At 47.1% G+C, this 13669-nt stretch overlaps 1 protein-coding gene across 1 annotated transcript in view; it reads right to left on the bottom strand.

Moving 5' to 3' along the window:
• TMEM132C (transmembrane protein 132C) overlaps positions 1-13669 on the bottom strand; it is a 169999-nt gene that overhangs the window by 35604 nt on the left and 120726 nt on the right. The window contains exon 4 of the mRNA XM_066562430.1: positions 3501-3684. Within this exon, the coding sequence (XP_066418527.1) occupies positions 3501-3684 (184 nt within the window). The remainder of the gene's footprint in view (positions 1-3500; positions 3685-13669) is intronic.

The following is a 13669-nucleotide window of genomic DNA, read 5'->3' as shown; positions in this document are numbered from 1 at the left end:
AATTTATGCACAGGTAATGCAGTCACATCCCCCTAATCCTGAAGGAAGCAGGGCTGCTCTCCTCTGAGCAGCCTGCACTGGGGGAGTGGGAGGCACAGGAGCATCTCTGTGTGTCCCTTCTCTCCAGGACACTGGAACTCTGCTCTTCCACTCTCACTCTCAAATCTCCTGACTTCAGGTTCTGCTCGGGGCTGCAGAGCTGATCCAAGCTGTCCCAGTCAGTACTATTAATAGAATAACTCCATTTTGCATAAAATAAATTTCCTTACGTCCCAGTATTTATTCCATGTGAGTCATAACCGAGTTATCTGAGACAATACCTGTCAGCTGAAAAGTCTGACACGTGGATGATCCGTTTGTTCATTTGTTTCTTTGTGATAAGCAAATTAGGAAATGGATTTTTCCTTCTGGAAAGCTCCTCTGTGCCTGTTGCCTCCACTTCACCAAAGACTGAAAGATGAACCAGAGTGAGAATTCTGCACTTGTGTGCCCTTGAACTAGATAGAGCTTTATGGTGTGAACTCACACACTGTGCAGGGATGAAAACTCTATTTATTCAGGTCCATATTTTAAAATGGTATTGCAGGGACTTCATTACAATGAAATACCTTAAAAAATCCTTACCTCAGGGAACAGCAGACATAAATGTGTATATAAAACAACAGTGCTTTGGGAGCTAAGGTTTTGATCACCTCTGTTTTAATGGAAAGCCAGTTAACAAGCACACATAAAACTGTCAAAAAGTGGTTTTGGCTGAGTCACAGCTCTGCAGTGGGTCCAGCCCCTGCTCCTGCAGCAGGAGCACCAACACTGTGAGTTCAGAATGCACAGAAACACAAACCAAGCACAACTGAGCAAAGAGCACACGAGGAACTACAGTGCCTGATGAGCAGCTGAGAGTCCCAGCCTCACAGTGATGCTGGCACTGCCAGGTTCCTGTGGGTGCAAACTGGAAACTGGATCAAGCAGCAGCTCACAGGATGTTCTTTCACGGGGAAGGATTCAGTTTGCATCAGTTCCCATCAGCAGATGGATCTGCTGATTTACCCTACACTTGCTCCACTGATCCAAGCCCTACAAGGCCATTTTAAAATTTCAGGTTCAGTTCTTGCTGACAATGTCAATTCTTTAATCTCTTTCAGAATGCCATAGCAACAGTTGCACTAATCTTTTGAAGACCACTTGGTTTTCATCTTACAACTCTTTTTGTAATGTAATCAGGCACAGGGCAATAAAAGATACATGATCTTCCTTGCTTCATAAGTTTGGAATGGCTCACAGGAGACGAGCTCCAGTCCATGGGTCAGAGCAGCCTTTATCTTTGTTCCACCCAAAGCAGGGAAAAGTTTGCTGAGAGACTTTCCAGGGTGTCCCTCAGGGCAGGGCAGGGACCTGAGCAGCCCCCACAGCTGGGACACTGCAGTGTCCTTGGGCAGCTCCTTTTCCTGCTCACTTTTAAAGATGTGCAGAGACAGCTTTGGCTTTGCATGTTTGCAGTTCTACCCTGGAACGCTCCATGCTTAAAATCAACAAAATCTCCTTTCCCCCAGAGGATTACAAACCCCACTTGCTGCTCAACACTGCGATCTCATTTGTGGACACAGCCCCGTGCTGCTGCTCTGCTGGGCAGGCAGATACAGACTGTGACCTGCCTCCCCAGCAGGGCCAGGGTCACCCTCTGTGCTCTCAGGGACTCCTGTTCCTGAGCAGGAGAGCTGCCAGCTCATCAGCTCAGCTGGAGATTAATGCCTGCACGAAGGAAGCACCCTGGCTGGATGTGCAGGGTTAGCTGAGAGAGAAGTGAAAATTCCCTTTATCTACCAGCATCCTGCTAGTAAAGCCAATTGTGCTCTGGTGCTCCATCCAGCTGCATTCTGTTAACACAGTGTATTTTGGCTCTGGGTAAGTGTTATCACAAGGCACAGCAATGAGATAAACACAAGAAAGCTTTGTGAAGAGAAAGGTTTAATGATTTCATTGTTTGAACCCTCTGTTTGAACCCACAGTGCCTACTGGCAATCTGCTGGGAATAAAGGATCTTGCCTTACATGATTTATAAAACACTAAACTCATCCTTTTAGACCTCAGTTCTTACAGGAACCCTTGCAGGCAGATGAATTTTAATGCAGGATAGACACAAGTCTGCAAGAACCCTGAATGCAAGTGCAGAGGCATCACACCCTGACAGGAGATATCAGAACCTCCATTCCCTCAGATATGGAACACAGAGAAGAAGCTGATGAATTCTTTCATGAAAAGAGCAAGAAGACACAAAGTCTGCCAGAAGACACATGCCTGTTGTTTGGCAGTGGAAGGCATCTATCTCAAAATAAAATCTGACCACAAAAATTCTGCTTCGTGCAGGTTCTCCAGTCCTTAGAGGACAGATGCTCCAATAAATATTCCCTGTTCAAGCTGACAGGTAATGAGGACAATTATTTCCCCCTCAGATCTGGAATGCAGTGCAGGCTTTCTGCTGACTTGACAGACTGTGGATCAGGAAATTGCTGGCCATGACCTCATTTGATATGAGCAGCAGTTTCACTCTTCAAAGGGGAAGAATATATTGAAGATTGGGACTTCCAGGAAATAATACTCATCTAATTATCTGCTGAACACTGTTCAAAGAAAAGACTGCCAAAATTTTGCCACCAAGATGATGCACTGGAGGGACAACACTCACAAGAAGCATAGAGCAATGTCTAACTCTTCTTCCAAATCCTGACCAACAGAAAATAAAATGCCTGACTAACAACAGCACAGCTGAAATGCTGGAGAATCCAGTGAAATTCCTTGTTTTCCAAAAACACTGAGCAAAGAGAGCAGATTTTAACCCAACCCATTTACTCACAGGAAAGTCTGCACTTCATGATTCTTAAATGTATTATTGAGGCTATTATTGTTTTCTATTTTTGACCTCAAACCAGAAGTTCTTACACTATTAGGTCATGAAGCAGAAGAATCAGTATCAGCCTCAGCCTACCAAGGACCAAGCAACCTGGCCTTCAGCAGAAGGTCCTTGAGGCCCTCTGGAGTTGCAAGTTCAAGGCAATCAGCAGCAGGAAGAAAAATCTACTGGGTTTTGTGGGAAAAGCCAAGAAATTGAGGGTTTAAACATGAGGGAGATGGTTGAAGAGGCAGCACCCCTTCCTCTGAGCATCCTATCCTTCTGAGCATCCCTTCCCTCTCAGCACCCCTTCCCTCTCATCATCCCTTCCCTCTGAGCATCCCTTCCCTCTCATCATCCCTTCCCTCTGAGCATCCCTTCCCTCTCAGCATCCCTTCCCTCTGAGCATCCCTTCCCTCTGAGCACCCCTTCCCCTGAGCATCCCTCTCCTGTGGGGTCAGTGTAGCACCTGGGTGCTGTGCACAGAGTGAGGATGGTTCCAGAGGCAGTGCCAGGGCAGGGAGCTCTCCCTGCTGAGGCTGAGGCTGGGCTGGGCTGGGCTGGCCCTGCCTGGCTCAGCACGGGGTGGGCACGGGCTGGGAGGGGCTCTTACCATGGCCAGGGGCACGATGCCCACCAGGTCCTTCTGGCAGATGAAGATCTCGGCCAGGGCGGGCTCGGAGGAGCCGTGCTGGGGGTACTCCACCTGCCAGCTGATGGGCTGCGTGCCCGACAGGCTGCTGAAGCTGGCGATCTCAAACTCCAGCTGCACGACCTCGTGGAACAGGCTGGTGCTCCTGGGGACAGCAAACAGAGCCATTACTGGGGCTGCTGAAGGGAACCAGCTAACACTGCCAATGCAGGTGTTTACCTGTGGATATTGCACTTCTACAAGACTTTTTGCAATCTACAACTGCCTCAGAGCACACAAACTGGAATTATCCATAATTACTCCAAGCTTCTGCTATGGGCACTGTGGAGGGATGGAATCCAGCTTGTTATAACACACATTCCATTCCAAGTTCTGTTTGATATTTCAAATATGTTTCACGCTCTGACTGGGATCTGGACTCTGATCAACCAAAGTTAAGGCCAGTGCAGCTCATGCAGGCTGAGGAGCCCAGAATTACTGCAGCCAAAAAGAAAACCAAAGTTTTTTGTAGATGTCCACCACAAAAATCACAGAAATCCTTAGCAATGAAGCTTAGTGTGGGGAAGCCATTAAACAATTAACAGGATTAAACGAAAAAATGACAATTTTAGTCTAACCTTAGAGGTGCTCTCTGGAAATTAAAATCTCAGGCAACTGAGACCAAACAAAGAAAAAATCTGTGGCAGGTAAAATACACCACAAACTCAGTAAGTGAATTTGAAAAACAAATATGAAAAGACATGCTGGAAATGTTTCCCTCGTATTAAATTCATTAACTACACCAGAAATAATAAGAATAGACGAAAGACATTTACTGGACTAGCTGCTGGCTTAATTAAAAAAAAATAAAATAAAAGTTTAAATCCCCTTCATTAGAAATTATCCATCAAATTCCCTGGAACTTTCTAAATGCCTTCCCACAGTGTTAATATTCCACTGAAAATTCCTGCAATCCAATCCTAGCTGAAATGATTTGCAAATGAAGGGAATGACAGGCAACTTCCCAGCTCAGTAACCCAATCCCAGCCTCATCACACCTTTGCCTGCATTCATCACGTAACAGCTTCCATTTTTCCTCTCTTTTTTACATACAATACATGAAGGCCCATTTCTGAGAGAATCCATCAAGAACTGATCATGTACAAAGCACTTAAAATCTCAAGTGCCAGACTTTCTTTCTCCCTCTGAACTGAAATCACCGTTTTCTGCTACTTAAGACATATTCTGTGCTTTACTTTGCATGATTCCTTTGAAAGCAAATGGTTCCCCTGATAATTATTATTTTGATTATGGGTTTTCATTTGGATGGCTCCCTCTGAAAAGTCTTAATACTACCTAATGCTTGAAATTTATTTCCTTGCTGTTTTCTTGCTGTGTCAAAAGAGAGACACTGGAGCACTTTTGTGACAGTGGCACATTTCCTGCCTGCATTTACAGAGTGATTTTGGGCAGTAATGTGATGGATGGATGGGTTTAGCAATTCATAACTCAAGCCCAGCCTATTGCCACTTGAAGAGCTCCTACTAAATAAATCTCACAGCCTGTAAATAGGAGGCAGCTGCAGGAGCTGGGGTTCACACTCCTCTGGGACAGCTCCCAGTGAACACACGCTGCAGGGACCTCGGTCATTTCTGTGCAAACATGAGCACATGCAAAGGCACCTGAATCACCTGAGCTGCAGGGTTCCTTTGGCTGCTACAGGCACCATTATGCCCCAGGTTAATGACACCTGAAATGACATTATTTGCACCATTTCTAGTTCTGATTCTTAGCAGCTGGCAGAGAAAAAGTTTTTCCATGTGATTGACCACCCCAATGCTTTCACTCCCACCAAATGGAGAATAAATCTTTGCACACATCAGAGCTGCTCCAAGAGTTAATGAACTCCAGGAAAGGTCTCCAGATGAAGAGGTTTGCATGCATTTCCCCAGGGATCTCTGAAATTGTGCAGCTTTCCAGCAGAAGCCCCACAGCTCTGCTGGCAGCTGCAGAGAGCTGCAGGTGGGGCCCTGCAGCTGGGGAGGAGCTCATTTCCAGCCAGCCCTGACTCCCAAACCTCCTCTCCCTTTCCCTGCGTGTCCCAGCCCTGCTCCAGGACTCAGCAGGGGCTGGTGACACACCCAGGCCACGTGGAAGGCTGGCCCAGGTAAGGACCAGGTCTGGGTTTTGCCAAGTCCTTCCTAAGCACTGCCCAGAGTTCTGGTGGCACTGGTGAGCACAGCACTGGGCTCTGGAATGGCCTTCAGCATCCTAACACCATCCTGCACCTGAGGTGTGGTTTGATGAGCCATTCTGGGACAGAAATCATTGTTATCAGCTTTTCCAAAACACCTGCCAAGCTGGGATTCCCAGTTCTCCCCAGCACTGGCATCACTGAGCTCTCCTGGCCAGGTGTCCCCTGGCCCATGACAAAGACAGGCTGCTTTAGTGGTGGAGGGCCTTAAAAACGGTACCAAAATTCATCATCAGAGAACTGATTAATGCTAAAGCATTTTTTTTCTGTAAAACATGAGATACAAAAAATGTCAAAAAATGTGCGTGGTGCAAGACAGAGCTTTTCTTGGTGCTCTTCCAGGCTGACCTGCATCACATTCCAGTGCCTGCATCCGTGAGTGAGGCACCCTCCACAGCACAGCAGCCTTGATGCAATGTCACACCATCATCACCTTCCTCCTTCCCTCTTCTCACAGAAGAAACAGAGAGACGAGCAACAGCTGGGAAAGCATCCACTTGAAAAAAAATCTGCCTTCAGAGATGTGTAATGGCTGAGGAAAAAATGCTCCTCCTGAAGCACATTTAATGTTCAGAGCTTGTTCACTGACTGAAACAGCAGCTCCTTAATATCCCACATTTAGGAGTGCTCAGCAGCCGGAACAGCAAGTAATTATAAAACTTTTCTAAAGTACACAGCACGCAGTGATTACAAATGAAGCTTCCTCAAGGAAGAGCTTCCAAGGAATTGCTCCAGGGTGGATAGATGAGTCTAATTTGATTGGATTGAGAGCTCCCCTGGGCCAGGTCGCTCCTTGGATTTATTTGAGTTTACAGAAATGCAAATCATTCAGGGCCAGACTGGAGCAGGTGCCACTCGGGGGAGTGGGGGCTCCTTTGGATGTGCTGAGCAGCCCCTGGCAGGGCGGGTGTGGGGGGCACGGGACATCAGCCAGCAGCTGAGGCTCAGGGGCACGGTGAGGAGATGCTGGTGCTCACAGCTGAGCCTGCAGGTCAGGGATGGGGGATGCACTCCTGGCAGAGGCTGGCAGCAAAGTGCTGCCCCAGGAGAAGGGGCAGAGAGCCCCTGCACGCCTCTGAGCAGCACAGTTTGGGAAAAGAAGGTGGAATGGAAGTGTTCTGCTAATGGAAAGATAATAAAAGATGCATAAAATGCAAAACAGAAGTGACATCAGGAGAAAATGCCATGAAAGTTGCCAGCTGCTGCCAGCTGTGTGGGCAGCACACACCCTTGGCAGATCAGCAGTGCTAACTGCACCAGCACTCTTCACTTTAGAAGATTTTTGAGTATGATATTAAGCATTCCTTTGCAAGTACTTATTGATCATTCAAACCTTCAGTGCCCTGAGAAACATTTACCCTTGGAAGAAGATTTTCCTTCTATTCACATGCAGGACTGGCTCTATCCAAAGCTGTACTTAATTTAATGCAGGGGATTTAAAACCGGGTACAGTGGGTGAACAACCCAGCTAAGCTCACACTGGGGGTAATGCCACAGACAATGAACACAAAACAGATTCTGGTTCCTTCAGGGGTCTGGAGAAAGGGGAGCAACGTGAAACCTGCCCAGGGCTGAGCTGAGGCCAGGGATAGTGACCACTGAGGCCAGCATCAGTGACCACTGAGCCCTGAATTAGTGACCACTGAGGCCAGCATTAGTGACCACTGAGCCTTGAATTAGTGACCACTGAGGCCAGCATCAGTGACCACTGAGGTCAGCATTAGTGACCACTGAGGCCATCATCAGTGACCACAGAGGTCAGCATTAGTGACCACTGAGGCCTGCATCAGTGACCACTGAGGCCATCATTAGTGACCACTGAGCCCTGAATTAGTGACCACTGAGGCCAGCATCAGTGACCACTGAGCCCTGAATTAGTGACCACTGAGGCCAGCATTAGTGACCACTGAGCCTTGAATTAGTGACCACTGAGCCCAACATCAGTGACCACTGAGGCCAGCATTAGTGACCACTGAGGCCAGCATTAGTGACCACTGAGCCCTGCATTAGTGACCACTGAGCCCAACATCAGTGACCAGGCCTGTTCTGCAAAGGTTCCCTGGGGCAGAGGGGCACCAAGGAAAGCACAGAGAGGATGACCAAGGAAAGCACAGAGAGCTCAGCTGCTGCCAGGGCCATCAGCAGACAGAAACCTTTGCTGCATGCCCATCTGCAGGTGTGGCCCAGCAGTCTCTGATGAGAGATTTCACAGTGCTGGGTTATTGCTCCAAGTAATAGAGCAGTTTCCACTCTGAAATGAGTGAATCTGAGCACTGCTACGGGCTAAATCAATAATTTCGATTTATTACAGTGACTCTCAAAAGAGAAATTTTAAAAAGCCTAGATTAAAAACATTTTTTAGCCATCCTTTATTTCAACAGATTTTTACTGAAAGTGCCCAGGGATCCGAGAATACTTCGACCTGCTGGAAATTCAGCAACTCCTTTCTTCTCTAATGCTCTCCAGTCCTGACAGTGACATCTTAATGCAAGATCAGCACTTACCAAATGACATAAAAAATGGAGAAGAGCACAAACCCCACCATCCCCCAGTTACAGTGCACATCTGACTCTTCACTGAAGGGATGAATTGAAGCATGTGCAGGAAAAAGCCATCAGAGGCTGCTGCTGGTCAAACTGGACCCCAGAGCACTCTGTGGGGCAGCTGAGACACAGCTGAGACACCTTGGAGAAGGGCTCAGGGTTTGTGTTCCTGCTCTGCCCACCCTGGAGAAGGGTTTAGGGCTTGTGTTCCTGCTCTGCCCACCCTGGAGAAGGGTTTAGGGTTTGTGTTCCTGCTCTGCCCACCCTGGAGAAGGGTTTAGGGCTTGTGTTCCTGCTCTGCCCACCTTGGAGAAGGGTTTAGGGTTTGTGTTCCTGCTCTGCCCACCTTGGAGAAGGGTTTAGGGTTTGTGTTCCTGCTCTGCCCACCCTGGAGAAGGGTTTAGGGCTTGTGTTCCTGCTCTGCCCACCCTGGAGAAGGGTTTAGGGTTTGTGTTCCTGCTCTGCCCACCCTGGAGAAGGGTTTAGGGCTTGTGTTCCTGCCATTCTGCATCTCCTGCACCTTTTCCTGACCATGGCTGCTGCTGGGGATTTCTGGAAGGAACACACCCTGGGACCAGGCTGAGTCACAGCAATTGAAGGAGAATTAATGGCACAGAATTGGAACTCGATCTGGGAGAGTGTGAGTGAAGGTGACTCTAAAGATCATCGAATGGTTTGGGGGGAAAGGATCCTAAAAATCACTGAGTTCCACTCCCCCTTCAACCAGACCAGGCTGCTGCACCACTGCCCACCTGAAACACTTCTTCACATGGAGCACAAATGCTTAAAAATAAGTTTCTTTCAGCAGGTCCTTACTAAAAGCTGTTACAAAGCAAACCCCCTCAACAAACTGGGGAAAGGATGTGGTAATTACAGAGTAATGCTAACTACTGAAGACAAAATGCAGCTTAAATATCTTATTTTGCAGTATTAACCTAGCTTTTACCTTTAAACCATAAAAACCAGCAGAGGATAAAGAAAAGGATGATCTATTTTGACATTAACAGATAGCGAGGACATAATTTCATGGAAATCCAAGACATTAAAAGTGTTATGAAGTTCTCCAAAGGAAAATATCCAAGGTATAACTGAGCAAACTCTTGATCACCATAACATAATCTCCGTGTGTATCCTCAGGAGGATGATATAATGCTGCACTTGATTTCTTTGTACAGTCCAGATCAGAGTTAGATTACTTAATAAGGTTTCTTGGCTTTCTTGTCATAAACTGTGATATAAAACATTGCTTTTTGATTAAGGTATTTGGACCAGGACAGGAAATCTCATTTCACTTCCCAGCTCTTCCACAGCATCCTTGAACGACCTCAGGCAAGACACGAAGATACAGATCCTTGCAGCTGCAATAAAATCAACAGGCATTAGGCATGGGGGAGCTCCAGAAACCTCTGGTGCCTGTCTGCCCCACCTCACCACCCTGCCATGCTGCCAGGAGCCCAGGATCCAGCTGCCTTCAGCCCCAGCAGGGCTGGCAAACACCTGAAGAGCACTCCTGGTTCAGCTGCTGAGAGCTGCCATGTGGGAGGGTAACTCTCAGCTAATAAATATGCACTGCCTGCACAGAGAGAGCCTAGGGTGGGACATTTCTGTGCCTTTATTTCCCAGGGGAACAAGGTGGAGAATAATTTGTTCTTCCAGTCTCACAAAAAAACAACCCAGTGCCTGGATTCCCTGTCCAAGCCTTGCCTAGAGATGCTAATGTCAGTGATGTTACACTGAGAACAAGCAGCAAAAGTCATCTTGCTAACTGGAGTACAGCAAACCAGAAATGCTCCTCTCCTGGCCAGGCAGAAAGCGAACAAGGCAGGCCCTGAAGGAGGGAGAGCTGACTGGGGATCACAGTAAATCCCCAACCCCTTCCTCCCATGCAGAGCAGGTTTCAGAGTCACTAATCACCAATAAAGGCTGCAGTGAGGACAGCAGGCTCATTAGTCTTCTCTGACACCACATCACACGAGGCACAGGGTAGATGAGATTGATTCTTCCCCGTTCCCAAAGGAATCAGGTGTGCAAGCCTCTGCCTCAGACTGGAAAAGGCTGTGTGCAAACACAGCTCCTGAGCTGCCACCATCTCCCACCACCGCTTCACTCCCCACTCCCCCTGCTCAAGGCACAGGCTGCTAATGTCTTCATTACAATTGCAGAGAACAAAACTCACAGGCAGATTGGTCAAGGAATCACTTTCACAGTGATCCATCACCTCCTCCTGCCTCTGAGAAGGACATTTTCTACTTGGTATTCATTCAGGGCTGGAACCTCTCCAGCAGCACCAGCAGCAAGCAGCATTTTCCTCTTTTGGGGACAGCAAATGTGCAAGCACTGAGAAGCTGCCAAGGGACAGCACTGGAAAGGAGACCCCGAGCAGGTATTTTCAGAGGGACTCACTCCAACCCCAGAGCTTTCAAAGGGAGAAGGGGAGGCAGAATCATCTCATCATCAGCCTTAGATTCCATGGCTCTTGCAGCTTGATAGATGCAGCAAGATGAGATCAAATACCCCAAAGGGGTTTTATCATTCCCATTTAATTGCTGACTTTAACAGCTTGGGAGCAGCCAGTGAAACATTTTCAGAGGCAGGAGAACACCTTTGACAAAGCAGTCCAGATAAGACATTTTTGGCCACAAATATCTTGCACATGTGTTTTACTCCACTTAGAAGCAGCAGTGCCCTGGAAACGATGTAGAACTCCAATTACTAAATCCATTTGTGAGCTGGACAGGCTCAGCCTCCACGTTCAGCCCAGTGACGATCTGGCAGCTGCTGTTGCCATGACCAGTTGATTTCTGTCCCAGCTGGGCCCTGGGGCAGAGCTCTGCCCAGGTGACACAGTGACCAAAGGCAGGGACACAGCCCCGCTGCTGCCTGCTGGGCCCCTGGGCAAGTCACAGCACCAGGCACTCGCTCTGAAACAAACTGAGGATGAAGCTGCATCATGAACCAGGTGGCAAGAAAAATCCCATTTAGATGTAACTGAGTGTGCAGATCAGATGTGGGGTATGCACACCTCATTTACAAGTCAGGTGAATTCAGATTCCAGCTCCTGTAGCTCTTACTGAGTTGGGTTTTTTACGGCCCTGCCACTGTATCTGGTGTTTGGCTCTGTTTAAAACTCCAAAAATATTTGTGCATAAAGGTCCCCATTCCTTCTCAACAGAGAGCCTGCCTGCTGGAAAAACACCTACCAAGTCAACCATCCACAGGCATGTAAAGCCGATAGAATATCTGCATTTCACAGAGGAAATGGATTTAAAGAATGCACACATTTAATGGCTTAGTAAGGAGAAAAGCAGCATTTAAATGATGAATATTGTGGTGAAACAACTAAGAAAGTAACACTCGGGTGAACTGAAGTAGTTTGTCACACTTGCTGGCCATGGACAAAGGGCATGGGCAAGGAGGAGTCAGGTTTGTGGGTGCCAGCCCCAGGCTCCCCCTGTGCACAGCACTGCAGCTTTCCAGGTTCCCTCTGCCAGGGCTGTTTCAGAGCAGAAGCAATGATCACAACTGCTCGATGGCAGCAGACTGAAGAGAGCTCCAGCTCAGCTGCAGAGCTTCTCTGGGTGTTTGTGAAGCTGCCTGAATAGAGAGAAAAAGACCTTGAAATGAGCTGTGTCCTCTGAGAAATAAACCAACAGCTGCAATTTCATCACACAGCAAACCCAGTTCGTGTGCAGTCCCTTGGACTGGGAGCTGCAGGGAATTGAATAATAATACTGTGTTCAGCCCAAAGCTGGAGAATACCAGTCTGGGGAAGGTGAAGAAGTAGTTTTCTTTCTAAAAAGTCAATATAGTTTTGCAACCTTCACTAAGGAGCCCTCTGCAGCATGGGTGTATTCCTCTCCCCCATCTCAGGCTGTATCTCCTGTCTCAGACCCTATTATTCCCCTTATTTGTATTTGCAGAATGAATGTCTGTGTTACTCCTTTAACCCTACTCTTTTGTTGTAAATTCTCTCTAATGTTGTGTGCTGCTCACATGGTCTCTCCCATGCTAAAGTCACGAGCAGAGTGAAGCAGAAACCCAAACCAGTCCTAGCCCAGAGCAGCAGCAGTGGGGTAAATCCTGAGCTCATGGAACTCCCTGTAAATGGGAATGGCACCAGTGGAAACTGGGAGGAGCCAGGTCAGCAGAACTGGATGGGTTTTAAGCTCCCTTGCAACCCAAGCCATTCCATGATTCCACAATTCCCTGTCTGCTTTCCCTGTCTTTTTTCCTTCTTATGAATGGTTAAAACAAAAGAGAATGAGCTGGTGCTAGTGGATGTCCTGGGGAAATCAGACAAAAATGTGACCAACTTCAGGCTGCAGTTATAAACCAGCTCTTATTCAAATTTACAAAAACCACAGGCCCTGGGGCTTTCAGTAGCTGCAGTTCTGGAAGTCTGATGGACAAACCTTTATTTTACAGTTCATAAAGCAAAGCTTAACAACACTGCCTTCCTAATGCCATCCAAAGCTCCTGCTCATTGTAAATTTAAAAAGAAGCTTATTGAAAGTGGAACCAGCATAAATACTGGAGGTAGATCCATTACATTTCATGATACAGTTATCTGGTGGTAGCTCACTCCTCCTGTTCAAGGATAATAAAAGGGAAAATGTCCCCATGACATTCAGTGGCAGAAATGTCATTGCTGAAGTGCCTATGATGTGCAATTAACATTTTTAAGGATTCATTTAAACAGATACTGTCACGGCTGATAGATCTGAGATCACACCAACTATCCACGTTTGGATTTCTGCCTAATTCAGCAGCTCACTAGCAACTTCACCCTCTCACTTCTGGATATTTATATTTTTCTTTCTCCTTATGTCTACCGCATTGAGGCTACTATAAAAATTGGATCATTTTACAGATTTATCATTTTATGATTTATCATTCAAGGCCAGGCTGGATGGGACCTGGAGGAACTGGTCTGATGGAAGGTGCCCCTGCCCAAGGTAAGGGGTTGGAACTGGATGATCTTTAAGGGATCTTTAAGGTCACTTCTGACCCATTCAAGGATTCTCTGACTTCTCCCCCACTCCAACACTAATGTTGTATCACAAGCAGAGTTTTCCTTTTTTAAATGTTCTGCTTTCCACAAACAAGTCGTAATTTTCACAATGAAAAATACTTTGTTTTTCAGAGAACAGTAAGTTGTGGGGCAAGAGCTGTTTGGTGTTAGGGTGGATTAACAAAGAAGTCACAGTGCATTGTGAATGAAGGCACTGTCAGGAGCAGGATGGAGATCCAGGTCTGGACTCTGTTCATGAGGAGAAGCCCTGGATCTTTGCTCCTTGGCATTTGAATCCAAACCTGCTGTTGAACGGAATGGAAAGGCAGGAAAATACAGAAGG

The sequence above is a fragment of the Molothrus aeneus genome, chromosome 18, assembly GCF_037042795.1.
Source record: "Molothrus aeneus isolate 106 chromosome 18, BPBGC_Maene_1.0, whole genome shotgun sequence".
Lineage (NCBI taxonomy): Eukaryota > Metazoa > Chordata > Aves > Passeriformes > Icteridae > Molothrus > Molothrus aeneus.
The sequence above is the reverse complement of the archived record's forward strand: the minus strand, read 5'-3'. Positions and strand labels throughout refer to the sequence as shown.